The sequence below is a fragment of the Rhinolophus sinicus genome, linkage group LG02, assembly GCF_036562045.2.
Source record: "Rhinolophus sinicus isolate RSC01 linkage group LG02, ASM3656204v1, whole genome shotgun sequence".
Lineage (NCBI taxonomy): Eukaryota > Metazoa > Chordata > Mammalia > Chiroptera > Rhinolophidae > Rhinolophus > Rhinolophus sinicus.
In genome coordinates, this window is record NC_133752.1 from 177,382,982 (window position 1) to 177,397,745 (window position 14,764).

Sequence of the window (14,764 nt, forward strand, 5' to 3'; positions counted from 1 at the left end):
GTGGGAATCGAACCAGCAGCCTTCGGAGTTAGGAGCATGGAGCTCTAACTGCCTGAGCCACTGGGCCCCCTCATTGAGCTTTGATAATCAAGATATTGAACATTTCCATTACCTGGTGTCCCTTTGCCATCAATTTCTGTCTCTCTGACCATTTTCTGACTTCTATCACCACCAGTTAGTTTGATCTTTTCTTAGAGTTCATATAAATGGAATCACAATATGAATTTTCTTGTTTGTGCGTCTGGCTTATTTTGCTCAACTTAATGTTTCTGAGGTTCTTCCATGTTTTTTGCCTGTATCAGTCCCTCTTCATTGCTGAGTGGTATTGGTGGACATTTGGGTTGTTTCAAGCATTTTGGCTATTATGAACTGCTATGAACATTCATGCGCAAATATTTATATTTTCATTGCTCTTGAGTAAATAGCTAGGAGTGAAACTGGGTAAAATATCCAGAAGTAAAATTGCTAGGTCATAAGGTAAATACATGTCTAACTTTATAAGTACCAAACGGTTCTCCAAATCAGTTGTACCATTTTAAAGTTCCATCAGCAGCAATTTCAGCCGCTCCAATATTTGTGACATTCTCACCAATATTTGGTGTTGTCAGTCTTTTAGTTTTAGCCTTTCTAATGGATGTTAAGTGGTACCTCATTATGATTTCAATTTGCATTTCCCTGGGGACTAATTATGTTGCGCACCTTTTCATGTAGTTAGTGACCATTTATATATTTTTTGGTTCATTTTAAAAACAATTTGTCTTTTCTGTTGTTGATTTGTAAGAGGTCTTTATATTTCAGGAGTTCTTCCTTAGATATTTTTTATTCTTTTGCCTACTTCATGTAGATATCGTCTAAGTTTTCTTCTAGAGTCTCTATAATTCTGAATTTTATGTTTAGGTCTATGATCCACCTTGACTTAATTTTTGTGTATGGACTGAGGTAGAGGTTGAAGTTCATTTTTTCCCCAGTACAGTATACAGTTGTTCCAGCACCATTTGTTTAAAAAAAAATACTTTCCTTGCTGAATGGAATTGGTGCTTTAATTTAGTCAAAAGTCAGGGAGTTTATTTCTGGACTTTATTCTGTCCCATTGATCTATTGTCTGTCCTTACATAGGCACTACACTGTTTTCATTACTGTGGTTTTATAGTAAGTCTTCAAGTCAGGTAGCATAAGTACTCCAACTTGGCTCTTCTTTTCTAAAATTATTTTGGCCGTTCAAGATTCTTTCCATTTCCATATAAATCTTAGAATTAACCTGTCAATTTCTTCGAAAATGTCTGCTGAAATTTTGATAAGGATTGTGTTGAATCTAAAGATCAATTTGGGAGACATCTTAATTACATTAAGTTTCTGATCCATGAATGTACGTAACTCTCCATTTATTTTGTTTTTTAATTTCACTCAGCAGGATTTTCATTGTGGAAGTCTTGCACATCTTTCATTAGATTTATTCCTAGTATTCGATGTTTATACTATTTAATATGGTGTTTTGTGATTTCGTTTTCCAATTTTTTGTTGCTATCGTGTACAAATACAATTAATTTTTGTATAGGTGTTTGTATGTCCTGCAACCTTGTTTATTAGTTCTAGGTGTGTGTATTTTGTTTTGGTAGATTCTATCCCTAAAGCCCTGCTACTCTGGACTTTAACGATGGAAATGGAAAGGGCCTGTATTGAAAAGAAGGAACGTGATGATTTATACCGGACAGTGTTTAACTTATGGCACTTGGGCTCCACCCAAAACTCATTAAAATGGACTCCTGGCAGTGGTGATGGTGGGGGTAGTGTGTAGCATTGGTATTTTAAAAGTTCCTCAGGAGATTCTATTAAGTTGAGAACCCCTGATTTAGAAGGTGCCAGGTGGCAGGCAGGCTCAAAGGCCACCCTTGCTTTGAGGGGCTCAGGAAGGGATGAGCTGCGCCCCACCGGCCCATGGGAGCATATGGGCCCAGGTCGATGCCACCCCCTCTCCTGTCTTAGCAAAAGGGCAAATTCCGGGTTCCCTTCCAGGCCAGGGTGAGTGGGAGGACTGCGCCTCACCGACAGGCACCTTCCGCCTCTCCCTTTCGACAAACAGGTGGTAATAAATGCCGTCACCGTCGTCACCATCCTCACTCACTGTCGCCTCCACTAACCGCGCCTCCCCCCTCGCGAACACACTTATCTACCCCCCACCCCCGCCACCAGTTTCAGGCAAGGAAACTGAGGTCCACAGGGGCCATGCGTTCGAGCAAGGCCGCCCCCTAAGTCCAGCCCTGTCCCCATTGTCTATTCCAGGTACACCCAAATTAAAGGGGAGCTGGAGGAGCTGGACCGCATCACGGAGCAGACGCTCTTCGACCTGTACAAATACAACTCCTCCAGCTCCCTCGTGGCCCATCCCCGCGGCCGTCGCGATCTCCAGGAGACCCTGTTGCATCCCCTGCAGCGCCTGCGGGACCCGGCGCTGCCTCTCCGCAGAGCCCGCAGCGCGGCCTCCAGCTTGCAGGACAACAACCCCCAAGTGAACTGGAAGGACTGGAAGATCGGCTTCAAGCTGGTAAGGCCCCCTGGCGGCCACGCCCACCGGCCCGAGGGGCCCAGCCCTTCCGGTTCCGCCCCCGCTGTGGACCCCAATCCCTTTTCGGACCCCACCCCTGTTGCTTACTGATGAGGCAGGACGTAGTCCACTTGCTGGCAAAGTTAAATAATTAATTAATTATGAAAAATAAAATGAAATAACATCGCTTTCTACGTCAGCTTGTGGGGTCTCTGATCTCCGGGGACCTCTGTGGAAGCATTTAAGTGGCTGGAAGTCAAATTTGTGGAAAATGCACCTTTCTGAATTGCAGTCCCCACTGGTGGGACTCATTTGGGACCCTCCAGTGTGATAGGGAACTGTGGTTCTATGGGCCTAAGACAGAATAAGGAGACAGTGAAAAGGGAGATTTACAGTTTGTTTAATAAAAAGGAGAGAGTGAGAAGAAGGGGGAGAGTGGCAGAGGGAAGAAAAGCAAGCCGCCTTTAGTGTGAGTTGGCCAGACTACCAGGAGACCGGAGTTCTAGTCCTAGCTCTTGCTGGGACAAGCTGCTTGATCCCTCAGTCTTCTCATCAGTGAAATGGGGAGAAGAATCCTTGCTCTATCCACCTTCTGGCAGAGGCTGCATAAATAAATGACCTGTAGGCATGTACAGCTCCTGGTCTCCTCCTTGGCCTCCCACTCCCATAATCCCATGCCCTCCTGATCCATTGTTCTCGGGGCTTCTGCTTCTTTCTGCCTGCTGTTCTTGTCCACTCCTGGCTTCCCAGCCCTGTCTGTCAGTCCTCAGGATCCCAGACCACTCATTCCTTGACCTTGGCCCCACCCTGCTGCCTGACCCCTGCTATTGTCCCCCTGACACTGTGGTTTCTGTTTCCAGTGCAATCAGAACAAATCCGACTGCTTCTATCAGACATACTCCTCAGGGGTGGATGCAGTGAGGGAGTGGTACCGCTTCCACTACATCAACATTCTGTCGCGGCTGCCGGATACCTTTACGTCCTTGGAGGAAGACAAACTGGGCAACTTCATCTTCAACTGCCGTTTCAACCAGGTCTCCTGCAACCAGGCGTGAGTCTCCTGCCTGGCTCTGTGCTCCCCACGGTGTCTCCTTCCTGGAGCCAGCCTAAGGCCTGGCATGGGTGGCATCCAGGAAATGCTTGTAGACTAAATAAATGTCTGCACCGAGGAGGGGAATACAGTGACCTCAGGTCCAAACCTCTGCTCCACGGATCACCGTGCAGGACTGTAGCTGCTCCCTGCAGGGCTAGGTCTGAGCAAGGTGGCCTCAGATGGCTGCCCTGGGGAGGTTGGAGAGGAGGCCCAGCTTTGAGAAACCAAGGGCTGGAAGCATGGTTCCCTGTCTATCTAGGCCTCTTTCTCACTAGCACCAAACTCAGAAGTGCCTGCAAGGTCATCTGGTTCCAACCGCCACTTTTGCAGATGAGGTGGGCAAGTGGTTTGGTGGCAACAGCATGGACTGAGTGAGGGACTACACCTGGGTTCCTGCTCTGGCTCTGTTACTTCATGACCAGGTGATTCTGGGCATTTCACATCACGCTTTAGAGCCTGCTTCTTTGTTTGTAAAATGAGTGAAAAATGAGATTTATCCAATGTTCATTCAAACAAGTATTTCTGACTGTCTGGGCTATGTGCCAGTCAGTGGTCTAGGTATTTGGGATACATCAAAGAAGAAAATATATATAATCCTTGCCCTTTTGGCACTTTTACTCCAGCGATGAAGATGGTGATAACATTCATCTCCTAGTGCATGAGATGACAAATTCGAAGGCACTTTGTAAACTGCAGTGAATAACGGGTCTTATTACTTTGTACTCAAGCAGGTGACGTGACTTGTCCTAGGCCACCAGGCGAGCCCTAGCTTGAGAATTATTCTTGCCAGGCATTCTTGTCATAATGTCCTTGCAAAGAGGTCATGGCAGCTGCCAGCTCTCTGAGGGCTGGGAGAGGCTAGGAGTAAGGGAGGTTTCCTTCTGTAGCCTCTGGCCTCTGCCACCCCTGCCTTCTCCGTGCTTCTGCTCCTTGATTTTCAGGTGCCATCTACCTGCTTCTGCTTGGCTGAGGAAGGGTGTTTAGGCAGCATCTCCACTCTACAGGGAACTCTTCCCTCCCATGTCGCTGCAGAATGACAGCAGGGCCAGATGTCACCTGCTTCTGCCCCCCACCCCTCACCTGGTACACACACTCTGCCCAGCACACAGTTTTGTTCCGGTCTCTAGTCTCTGTGTTTGTTTGAGGACAGGCGCTACCAGCTGGGAAGGGACGGTAGCAGCACCTGAGCCTGGGTCAGCTTACACCTGCCACTGAGTCTGTGTCACCTTCCCACTTATCCTCTAACTCTGCCTGCCCCATGCTTCTACCTCCCTGTCAATGGAAAGTGCATAGTTCATCTCAGTCTTGACGCTTAGGTCACTTCCTTCGCTCAGAGCCTCATTATTTCTCACCTGAGTTACTATTACAACCCCTGTTCCCTCCCCACCCCAATTTGTCTTTCTGCCTCTAAATCCTCCCTTCATTCTATAACCACAGGAAGCTTTATACTTCAGTGTTCATACCTCGGTTAACTGTACTTTGACTATTCAAGTTAGTCCTGTTTAATATCCTTCAGTGTCTCTCATGGCCTTCAGAATCAACTTGAAGCTCTTTAATCATGGCTTTCTCACCCGTTTCTCCTCTGTATCAACACCCTTTCCCCTTCTCTCCATCATCTTTTCTTTAATAACAAGTTTATTGAGATATAATTCACATACCATAAAATTCATCCTTTTAATGTATATTATTCAGTGGTTTTTCGTATATTCACAAAATTGTACAACCATTACCACTATCTAATTTGAGAACATTTTCCTCAGATAATATGTGTCCTTTACATCTAGCTTCTTTCACTTAGCTTAATGTTTTCAAGGTTCACCGATGTTATAGCGTGTGTCAGTACTTCATTCCTCTGTATGGCTGAATAATATTCCATTGTATAGATGTACCACACTTAGTTTATCCCTCACTTGATGGACTTTTGGATTCTTTCCACTTTTTGGCTATTATGAATAATGCTGCTATGAACATTCCTGTACGAGTTTTTGTATGGATGTATATTTTCATTTCTCTTAGGTATATACCTAGGAGTAGAATTGCTTGGTTATATCGTAGTTGTATGTTTAACCTTTTGAGGAACTGCCAGACTGTTTTCCAAATGGCTGTGCCATTTTATATTGCCACCAGCAATGTGTGAGGGTTCTAAATTCTCCACATCCTCCACTTATTATTGTCTGTCTTTTGTACTTTAGCCATCCTGATGAATCCCTATAACCTTAATAGTCAACTTATATAGCTTTCACTAAGTGCTAAGTACTGTTCTAAGTGTAATTTAATCCTCATAACACCCCTATGGAGTATTATTAGTATTCCCATTTTACTGATCAGGCAACTGCAGTGTAGCGAGATTAAGTGACTCGGTCCCACAGTTAATACTTGTTAGAGCTAGGATTCAAATACAAGTAGTTAGTTTTGGAGCCTGTGCTCTTCACCATCATATTATACTGCTTCTCATATGTTCTCATAATGTGCTTAATGTGTATCTCTTTGTATGTGTTTTTGCAAATGTGTATGGAATATAAATGGTGTTGTGTTATGTATCTCATGTCACCTCTTATTATTTTTTTACTAAGCTCTCTTTTTAAGATCTATCCATGTTGCTCCATCTGCTGTTGATTCCACCTGCTACAGAGTTCCTGATGTGCACCCACCACGTTTACCTGTCTGCTCTCCCTCTCCCACCGAGAAAGGCTTGCGGGCCCTCCAGGACTGGCATCTGCTCACTTCCATAGCCTCTTATCCCATCCCTCCCTGAATCCAACCTTTGCTCTGGAAATGCTGGCTTTCTAGCACTTCCCAGAATGTGCACCAGCGTCTCCCACTTCTGTGCCTTTGCTTTTTAAGCAGCGGAATAGTGCAGATCATCTATTTCCAATTTCCTCATTTTACAGAGGAGAATAAGCTTAGAAAAAATGACTTGCTCAAGGCCATATAAACAGAACCCCACTCATTTCCGTGCTGGGATCTGATCTTCCTTCTCTCAGCAACACGCTCACCTCTGGTCTCACTCTTTCCTCTGACCTTGTTCCCTTCCATATCATTCTTTCATTTATTTGACAACTATTTATTAACTACCTCCTGTATGCTAAGAACTATGCAGTTAACCCAGAGATGATACAGAGATGAATGGGATGTGGCTCCGGTCACAGTCCAAATGGGGAACTAAGATTTAGACATGTGAGAAGCTGGGGACACTGCACGAGTCTTCATAATACGACACCGTGACACAAGAGAGGTCACAGCCCAGTGAGGTCAGGTGGTCTGGTGGGAGGAACCTGGCCTAGAAGGTAGATGACTTGCGTTTGAGTCCAGAGTTTACCATCACTGTTTGTGCCCTAGCTTCCTCTCTTGTGATGTGGGGATGATGCCCTCACAGGCTGTTGGTTGGCACATAGCAGGTGATCAGGAAACAGGGTGCTGAAAGTCCCTCTCTCCCTGACCCCCCTACAGTTTCCTCTGTGACCCTACTCTCTCTCTCTCCTAAATAGGAATTACTCTCACTTCCACCACCCCATATATGGGAACTGCTACACCTTCAATGGCGAGAACAGCTCCAACCTCTGGATGTCTTCTATGCCTGGGATCGACAATGGTGAGCAACTCACCGTTCACTCCATCCCCGACCGCTGCCTCAGCCCTGCCTACTGCCTTGCCTACCCACATTGACCCACCTTGAACTCATATCCTAGAGATGCTGTGCGCCTCTGGGCCTCACCACAACGTGCCTATATCTATCCTGGAAGGTCCTCACTGTTCTTTCTCCCCTATGGGCACTGCGTAGTCCATTCCAGGTGTGATAGGAATCCTGTCCCGGTCCTTCCAGCCTGCCCCCAGAATCCAGCCCAGGGATTGCCAAATCCATTTGTAGGCCTTCCTGCTTTACTCTCCTTGAAACATTAGGGACTGGGTAGGGTGAGAGGGTGCGTGTCCATTCCCTAATGCTTCTCCAAGACCTACCCTCTCCTCTGCTCCCTCTCCACTGCCAGGTCTGACCCTGACACTGCGCACAGAGCAGAATGACTTCATCCCGCTGCTGTCCACCGTGACTGGGGCCAGAGTAACTGTGCATGGGCAGGATGAGCCTCCCTTTATGGATGATGGTGGCTTTAACTTGCGACCTGGTGTGGAGACCTCCATCAGCATGAGGAAGGCAAGGATGCTGCCTGGGAGGCCTGGGAGGAGAGGCCCAGATCGGCAGCGGCAGGGAGAGGGCGTGGGAGGTGGAATTGGCAGCCAGAGGCTGTGGCGGGAGATCGTGCAGACGGAGTCTTGAGTATGCGGAAGTCTACCGGAGCAGAAATCGGGTGAGGGAGCTGGCAGAGGGGGTACCAGGAAGAAGGGACCTGACAGGTAGACCTAGAATGAGAGTGCTGAGAAGGGGTCAGGACATGTGTGGGATTCCAGGGGAAGCTCCGGCCTAGTGTCCTTGATGAGGGGGCCTACGGGAGCATGTTAGAACAGGGAGGCAGACCAGAGGGGCTGGTGGGGTAGGAGATGCAACCTGGGACTGAGAGAAAAGGCCTGGGCCACGTGCTCTAACCTCTGACCTCCCGGCATGTGTGGGTTCACAGGAAGCCCTGGATAGACTTGGGGGCAACTATGGCGACTGCACCAATAACGGCAGCGACATCCCTGTTAAGAACCTTTACCCTTCCAAGTACACGCAGCAGGTGAGGCCAGCCGATGTCTGTTGGTCAGTCAAAGTTGGAGGGTGTGTGTGTGTGTGTGTGTGTGTGTGTGTGTGTGTGTGTGTGAAGAGGGATGGAGGTGCAGTCAGGAGAACTGTTTGTCCTTCCCTCCTGTGCTGCTTCTGGGCTGTGTGAGGGAGGGGGCGGGCCTGAATCCCCTTTCTGCTTCCCTCTCCTCTCCTCCAGGTGTGTATTCACTCCTGCTTCCAGGAGAGCATGGTCAAGGAGTGTGGCTGTGCCTACATCTTCTATCCGCGGCCCAAGCATGTGGAGTACTGTGACTACAAGAAGCACGATTCCTGGGGTGAGCGTCCAGGAGGGAGCCCCTGCGCTGCCTCATCTGACCCAGGACTTCCCTGGAGCCCTTCCCTGTCCACGCCCTCTGTCTGTGGGGTGGCTGCTGACTCTCGCTGGCCCTGACTAATTTCCCCTGTTTCTCATTTTCCAGTCCTTAGACTCACCTCTCTCTGCTTTCCTCTCACTATCTCTGTTTCTTCCTTTGTTGAGGCTTCTGTTTGTTTATAAAGGAATGGCCCCATTTAAAAATAACTTGCAGCATAAGGAAGAAAGAGCATGTGAGGAAAATCTCCCCACTCCCACTCAGCCTGCTGAGGTCTCTGTGCACGCTCTGCCTGTAGCTTCCTCGTCTCAGCCCTCGGGCTCTGGGCCAGGCACGGGATAACTCACTGGGCGCAGGGAGAAAATACTAGAAGTTAAATGTATCTAGATCATTCCCTTACATCTTCCATTTTATGTATATATTATAACGTAGCTGGTATGTAATTTATAAATCCAATACATATATCGGAATTGCTTATTTCAGGAGTTTTTACCTACAGGAGGGCACAATCAAAGTTTGGAGAGTACTGGAGTCTCCTCCTTTTCCTGGTCTAGGAGTAGACAAATCCTTTTTCTTTTCACTACAGCTGAGTTATCCAGCAGGGAAGCCGTGTAGTAGGAAGCTGGTGGGGGGGGGGGGGGGAGAGAGAGAGAGAGAGAATATCCTAAACAAGAAACTGTAGAAAACAGAGGGTTGGCATTCCCGGTGCATATGCTCTTATCTGGAGCACCTGCCTGTCCTTCCTCGGGTCCTCCTCCCTGGGCTCCCCCTGGGACCCGCGTTCCCCCAGGAGGTGGGTGGCTGGCCATTGCTAGAGGACACAAGCCTTCACACCCCTCAGAGGATGTGGCAGGGGCACTGCAGACCCCACAGTTTAGCGTCTGCCTCGGTCTTGGCTCTGTGTGTGTTGCTCTCTCTGCCTCCTTCCTTCCCTGTGTCTGCTCCACGCAGCTCTCCCCCCTGCCTGTACTTTGCAGTTGTGGCCTCCCTTCCTGTTTCTCTGACCTTTGAAGATCACAGGGCGTCAGAGCTGGAGGGAAATGCAGAGGCTTTCTGGCCTCACCTTCTCCTTTCTTAGATGGGCAAGCTGAGGCCCAGAGGGAAGGTGTGACGTCCCAGGAAGTCCAGACGTGACTCTCTGCCCAGCGCACCTGCCTGCCCCCGAACAATGAGTTCTAACTGGTTGTGAATTTGAAGAAGATCTGGGAGAAAAAAATAACAATACTGATTGCTGAGAAGCTGTGAGGATGAAAGAGAGGAACTAGGCTGAAAACTCAGTCTGTTGAGCTTCCTAAGGACGGCTTACTCCCTAGAGAAAAGGGCTCAGCTCCTTTCCAGTTTTCCTAATTAAAGAACCCCAGCCCTGGTAGATGGAAGAATTTGGGTCAGAAATAAAGGAGGACTGGGTGACTAAAAGTAGCAAGACTGACCAAATAACCTTCCTTAGACCTTGGCAAATAGGGGAGACAGGGAAACCATAGACCCATTCTTGTTTTATTTTTTGGTAACAGCTGTATTGAGATAATTCAACCCATGTAAAGTGTCCAATTCAATTTTCGTATAGTTTAGTTTTTAGTGTAGTCATAGAGTTAGTTGTGCAACAATGGCCAAAATCAATTTTAGAACATTTATCACTCCAAAAAGAAACTTTGGGGGTGGCCGGTTAGCTCAGTTGGTTAGAACATGGTGCTAATAACACCAAGGTTGCCAGTTTGATCCCCACGTGGCCCAGTGTGAGCTGCATCCTATTAAAAAAAAGAAAAAGAAACTTTGTACCCATTAGCGCTCTCCAAACTCCCCATTCCCGGCACCAACAGGGCCCTTGTTCCTCTCCCCTTGACAAGTACTAATCGGACGTTTCATATAAATGGAATCATGTGACATGTGGTCCTTTGTGACTGGCTTCTTGTACTTAGCATACTATTTTCAAGGTTCATCCATCTTGTAGTATGTGTCAGGACTTCTTTCCTCTTGATGACTGAATAATGTTCCACTATATGGACATACCAAATTTGTTTATCCATCAGTTGATGGACATTTGGGTTATTTCCACTTTTTGGCTATTGTGAATGATGCTGCTATGAACATTTGTGTACAAGTTTTTGTTTAAATATATGTTTTGAGTTCTCTTGGGTATATACCTAGGAGTGGAATTGCTTGGTCATATCGTAGCTCAATGTTTAACATTTTGAGGGACTGCCAGACTGTTTTCCAAAGTGGCCACACCATTTTACATTCCCAGCAGCAATGTAGGAGGTTCCAGTTTCTCTCTATCCTCACCAACACTTGATATTATCTTTTTTCAGTTATAGCCATCCTACTTAGTAAGGCGTGTTATCTCATTGTGGTTTAATCTCGTTATTTTTACACAATTGTTCTCATTTTTATTTTTGACTTTTTAATTTTTGTCCATATCCTACATCTTTACATAGGTGTATCCTGTTTTTTTTTTTTTTTATTCCTGACTTAGCTAAATTACTTAAATATTTTTTGGTGCAGCCACTCAGGAAGCATCACTATAATCTATATAATGCTCCTATGAAGGGGGTGCTCAGGGATCTTGGGAGACCTCTTGGGTGTGGGGTGCTGAGGTGCCTTAGGAAAACGGGCACCTCTCTGCACCCACAGGCTACTGCTATTATAAGCTCCAGGATGCCTTCTCCTCAGATCGCCTAGGCTGTTTCACCAAGTGCCGGAAGCCATGCAGGTGAGTGTCCCCTCCCCCTGGGGCACAGGTTGGGCAGTTGGCTGCTTGACTGGGTAGAATATGGCTACTCAGCTAAGCCTTTGAGTGGGAGAGCCCCACCCCCATCACTGAGTACCTTTCTCCATCCCCAGTGTGACCAGCTACCAGCTCTCTGCCGGCTATTCACGATGGCCCTCAGTGACATCCCAGGTAAAGTGGGGAAGGTGAAGGACAGGGGATGTGTATGTCTGACACTGGTCTTCTCTGGGTATGTGTGTTTGGTGTATTTGACCTTGACACCTCACGTGTTTCCCAGGACTGGGTCTTCCAGATGCTATCCCTACAGAACAATTATACCATCAAAAACAAGAGGTCAGTCCTACGCTGGTCCCAGCCCCAGGAAAGGAATCCTTGGGAGGGAAAACAGATCTGGGAAGAAGAATTGATACAGTAGATTGGAGGAGGGTGTTTGTGAGAGTCTGAGAAATTAATCCTCTGCCATTTCTTCCCACTCTCTCCCCCACTTCCCACTCTCTCCCCCACTCAAGAAATGGAGTTGCCAAACTCAACATCTTCTTCAAGGAGCTGAACTACAAAACCAATTCTGAGTCTCCCTCAGTCACAGTATGTCCTGCCGCACTGAGCCTGTGATTGCATAGTGGGGTCTCTGTGGGTAGCTGTCAGGGAAAACAGAGGGTTGCCTCTGTGGGGCCAGAAGTGTCTGGGCCTTGAAGGTAGGGGACTAAGGGAAGGGGTGAAGGGTGAGGGTGAGAGGGTTGGAAGAAGGGGAGTTTGGCTGGGGGATGAAGTCTTGGGTTAGTGGGAGGGAAGGGTGGACCAGATGGGTATGACGTAGACAGAAGGGGCCCCGAGGGCCACAGAGAGGCTGAGAGGAGTGGCTGAGGGCCTCGGGTAAGGAGGGACGGGGCTCCTCTGCCAGAGCCACCCAGGACCCTCTGCCCCAGTGGTCAATGTGCCTTTTTCCCTCACAGATGGTCACTCTCCTGTCCAACCTGGGCAGCCAGTGGAGCCTGTGGTTTGGCTCCTCAGTGCTGTCTGTGGTGGAAATGGCCGAGTTCATCTTTGACCTCATGGTCATCACATTCCTCATGCTGCTCCGGAGGTTCCGAAGCCGATACTGGTCTCCAGGCCGAGGGGGCAGAGGTGCCCAAGAAGTGGCCTCCACTCCAGCTTCGTCCCTCCCCTCCCGTATCTGCCCCCAACCCTCCTCCCCCACCTCATCCCCTCCAAGCCCTGATACTTCCCAGGCCTTGACTGCCCCCCCACCTGCCTATGCCACCCTGGCTCCATCCAGCTTGGCAGGGACCAGCTCCTCTGCCTTCACTCCAAGGGAGCCCTGAGAGGGAAAGTCAGCCCAGGAACCAGCCTTGGTAGGATTAAAGAATGTTTGGGCTTTCTCTCGGAGCTGCCCAACTGCCTCTGGTGTGGGGGAGGGGAGCAGGTTGGATAAGGAGTTAAAGAAATTGCCCAGAGAACAGGGATCAAGGAAACTACCCAGAATTATCCTGGCTCCTGCACGGTACCCCCGGTCCTGCCTCTAGAACAATCTGGTTTTCTCACCCAAGTGCAGACTAGTCGCCTTTTCTTTTGGATCAGCCAAGTCAAACTTGGAGCTTTGACCAGGAACTTTCCCAGGAAACAACTGATGACTAGAACAGAACAAACAAGGGCGCACAGGGCATGCTCCGGTTTCCTGCACAAGGATGGCTGAAGCCAGCCCCAGACTGGCCTGGCCACATTGCTTTGCAGTGACACAGGCGTTTGCTCCTTTTCTTGAACTTGGGTGGGGAACCCCACCCAAAAGCCCCCTTCGTTAGTTCTTGGGCAGTTCCCTTCTCTGACTCCCCAGGGCAGGGGCTGGAGCAGACCACTGTAGTAAAGGCCATTCCCAGTAGGCCCCAGGACTCTTCCAGCCTCATCTACACCACGCCCCCACAGAACCACACCCAGCACCTCTGCCCTATGCCCTCCATACCTCTATATTGGCTCAAACTATTTTCTACACCTGGATGTTTTCCCCACCATCTGCTGGAGAACTGTGCATCCCTTAGAAGCCTGCTCAGGTATCGCTACTTCTGTGAAGGCTCCTGCCCCACCGTGTCTTCCCCAGAATTGATCACGCCCCTCTCTCCTGGACTCCCGTAGCACACCGTAACATCTATTGGAGTGCCGATATGGCATTTTACTGTCTTGTTCATTTGTGTCTGCCTCCCCTACTAGACTGTGAGCTCCTTGTGGTCATGGACTGGCGTTCATTTATGTATCCTCAGGGTCTAGCCCAGTGTTCCACTTGGAGCAAGTAGGCAGGTACTCAATAAATATTTGCTCCAAAAAGAATGTCTGGAGAGATGGAAGGGGCACCCTGAAGGGGGCAGGGCGTGGATGTGAGTTCCTGGGACTCTGCCCAAGCTCCCAGGAGGTCCCGGAGTGGGGGGCAGACTCCTATACCCCTTGGCTTCGCTATGGAAGTGACCATTCTTCAGGGGCCTTAGGAGAGACAAACTGTCCTGCTAGTCTCTCCATGGACGTTACTGAGCATCTGCTATGTGCCCGTCACCATGTTAGGGTGGGAGGACACAAACATGGGTGCTCCCCTCAGGAGACCTACGAGGCAGTGTTTGGGATAACTCGCCCTGTCCTTTGTCTGAACCTCCTTTTCCTTCCTAACTTGAGTTGCCATCAGCAGTAATCTGCCACTCCATTTGCTGAGCACCCACGACTCACCACCCAGCTGCAACATAACATCCTCATTTGCTCCAGCTCCCCACTCGCTGTTCGGTAGTGATGGAGAAGGATGAGACTCAAGCTAGAGTCTTCTGGACCCTCAAAGCTTTGTATATTCTCGTTCTTGTATCATTATAGAGACAGCAGCAGTTGGAATCCTCCCAGCTCTTAATTGAGGGATGTTGGAGTGGGACCCCGATCTTTGGACCCCTGGTTCCTTCCCCCATTCCAGCGTCAGACCTGCAACCCAGAAATTACCCTTCCTCGTCATCTTTGGTGTCACGTCCCTTGCTGCCCTGGTATTGCTCCCCTCAATTACCGTCTCCCTGTCCTGAGGAACCAAGTGAACGTTGGGGAAAGAGGAAGAGATGGTGAAGGGAGTGGAGAGAGAGATAAAAGGTTGTGACCAGGAACTGATGTGCTTTCTGACTTCCCTTTCCTAGACTCAAGTTGATGAGGGGAAAACGGTGGGGTTACAACAATTCCTTTGTCAGTGCCCTCAGGTTCAGCCTGCGCTTGTGTGCTGTCTGTCACAGCCCAGCCTCAGCCCTGTCCCACCTGTCCCCCGCTCCCTCTGCCTCTGGCTCAGGTGGGCAGGACCTGCTGGACAAAGCTGGATGTGCTATGGATGGCAGCGATCAGCTCTGGTCCCCCTTCCCACCTGGAATTC

At 48.8% G+C, this 14,764-nt stretch overlaps 1 protein-coding gene across 3 annotated transcripts in view; it reads left to right on the plus strand.

Annotated features, from left to right (window-relative positions):
- Nucleotides 1–13,704, plus strand: part of SCNN1A (sodium channel epithelial 1 subunit alpha) — a 22,845-nt gene extending 9,141 nt beyond the window's left edge. For all 3 annotated transcript variants that reach the window (XM_019754365.2, XM_019754364.2, XM_019754363.2), the window contains exons 3-13: nucleotides 2,281–2,542; nucleotides 3,403–3,593; nucleotides 7,124–7,227; nucleotides 7,622–7,785; nucleotides 8,207–8,305; nucleotides 8,510–8,627; nucleotides 11,292–11,370; nucleotides 11,502–11,559; nucleotides 11,666–11,721; nucleotides 11,898–11,973; nucleotides 12,342–13,704. In XM_019754365.2, coding sequence (XP_019609924.2) covers nucleotides 2,281–2,542; nucleotides 3,403–3,593; nucleotides 7,124–7,227; nucleotides 7,622–7,785; nucleotides 8,207–8,305; nucleotides 8,510–8,627; nucleotides 11,292–11,370; nucleotides 11,502–11,559; nucleotides 11,666–11,721; nucleotides 11,898–11,973; nucleotides 12,342–12,710 — 1,576 coding nt within the window. In that variant the 3' untranslated portion in view covers nucleotides 12,711–13,704. The remainder of the gene's footprint in view (nucleotides 1–2,280; nucleotides 2,543–3,402; nucleotides 3,594–7,123; nucleotides 7,228–7,621; nucleotides 7,786–8,206; nucleotides 8,306–8,509; nucleotides 8,628–11,291; nucleotides 11,371–11,501; nucleotides 11,560–11,665; nucleotides 11,722–11,897; nucleotides 11,974–12,341) is intronic.
- The last annotated feature ends 1,060 nt before the right edge of the window (nucleotides 13,705–14,764 follow it).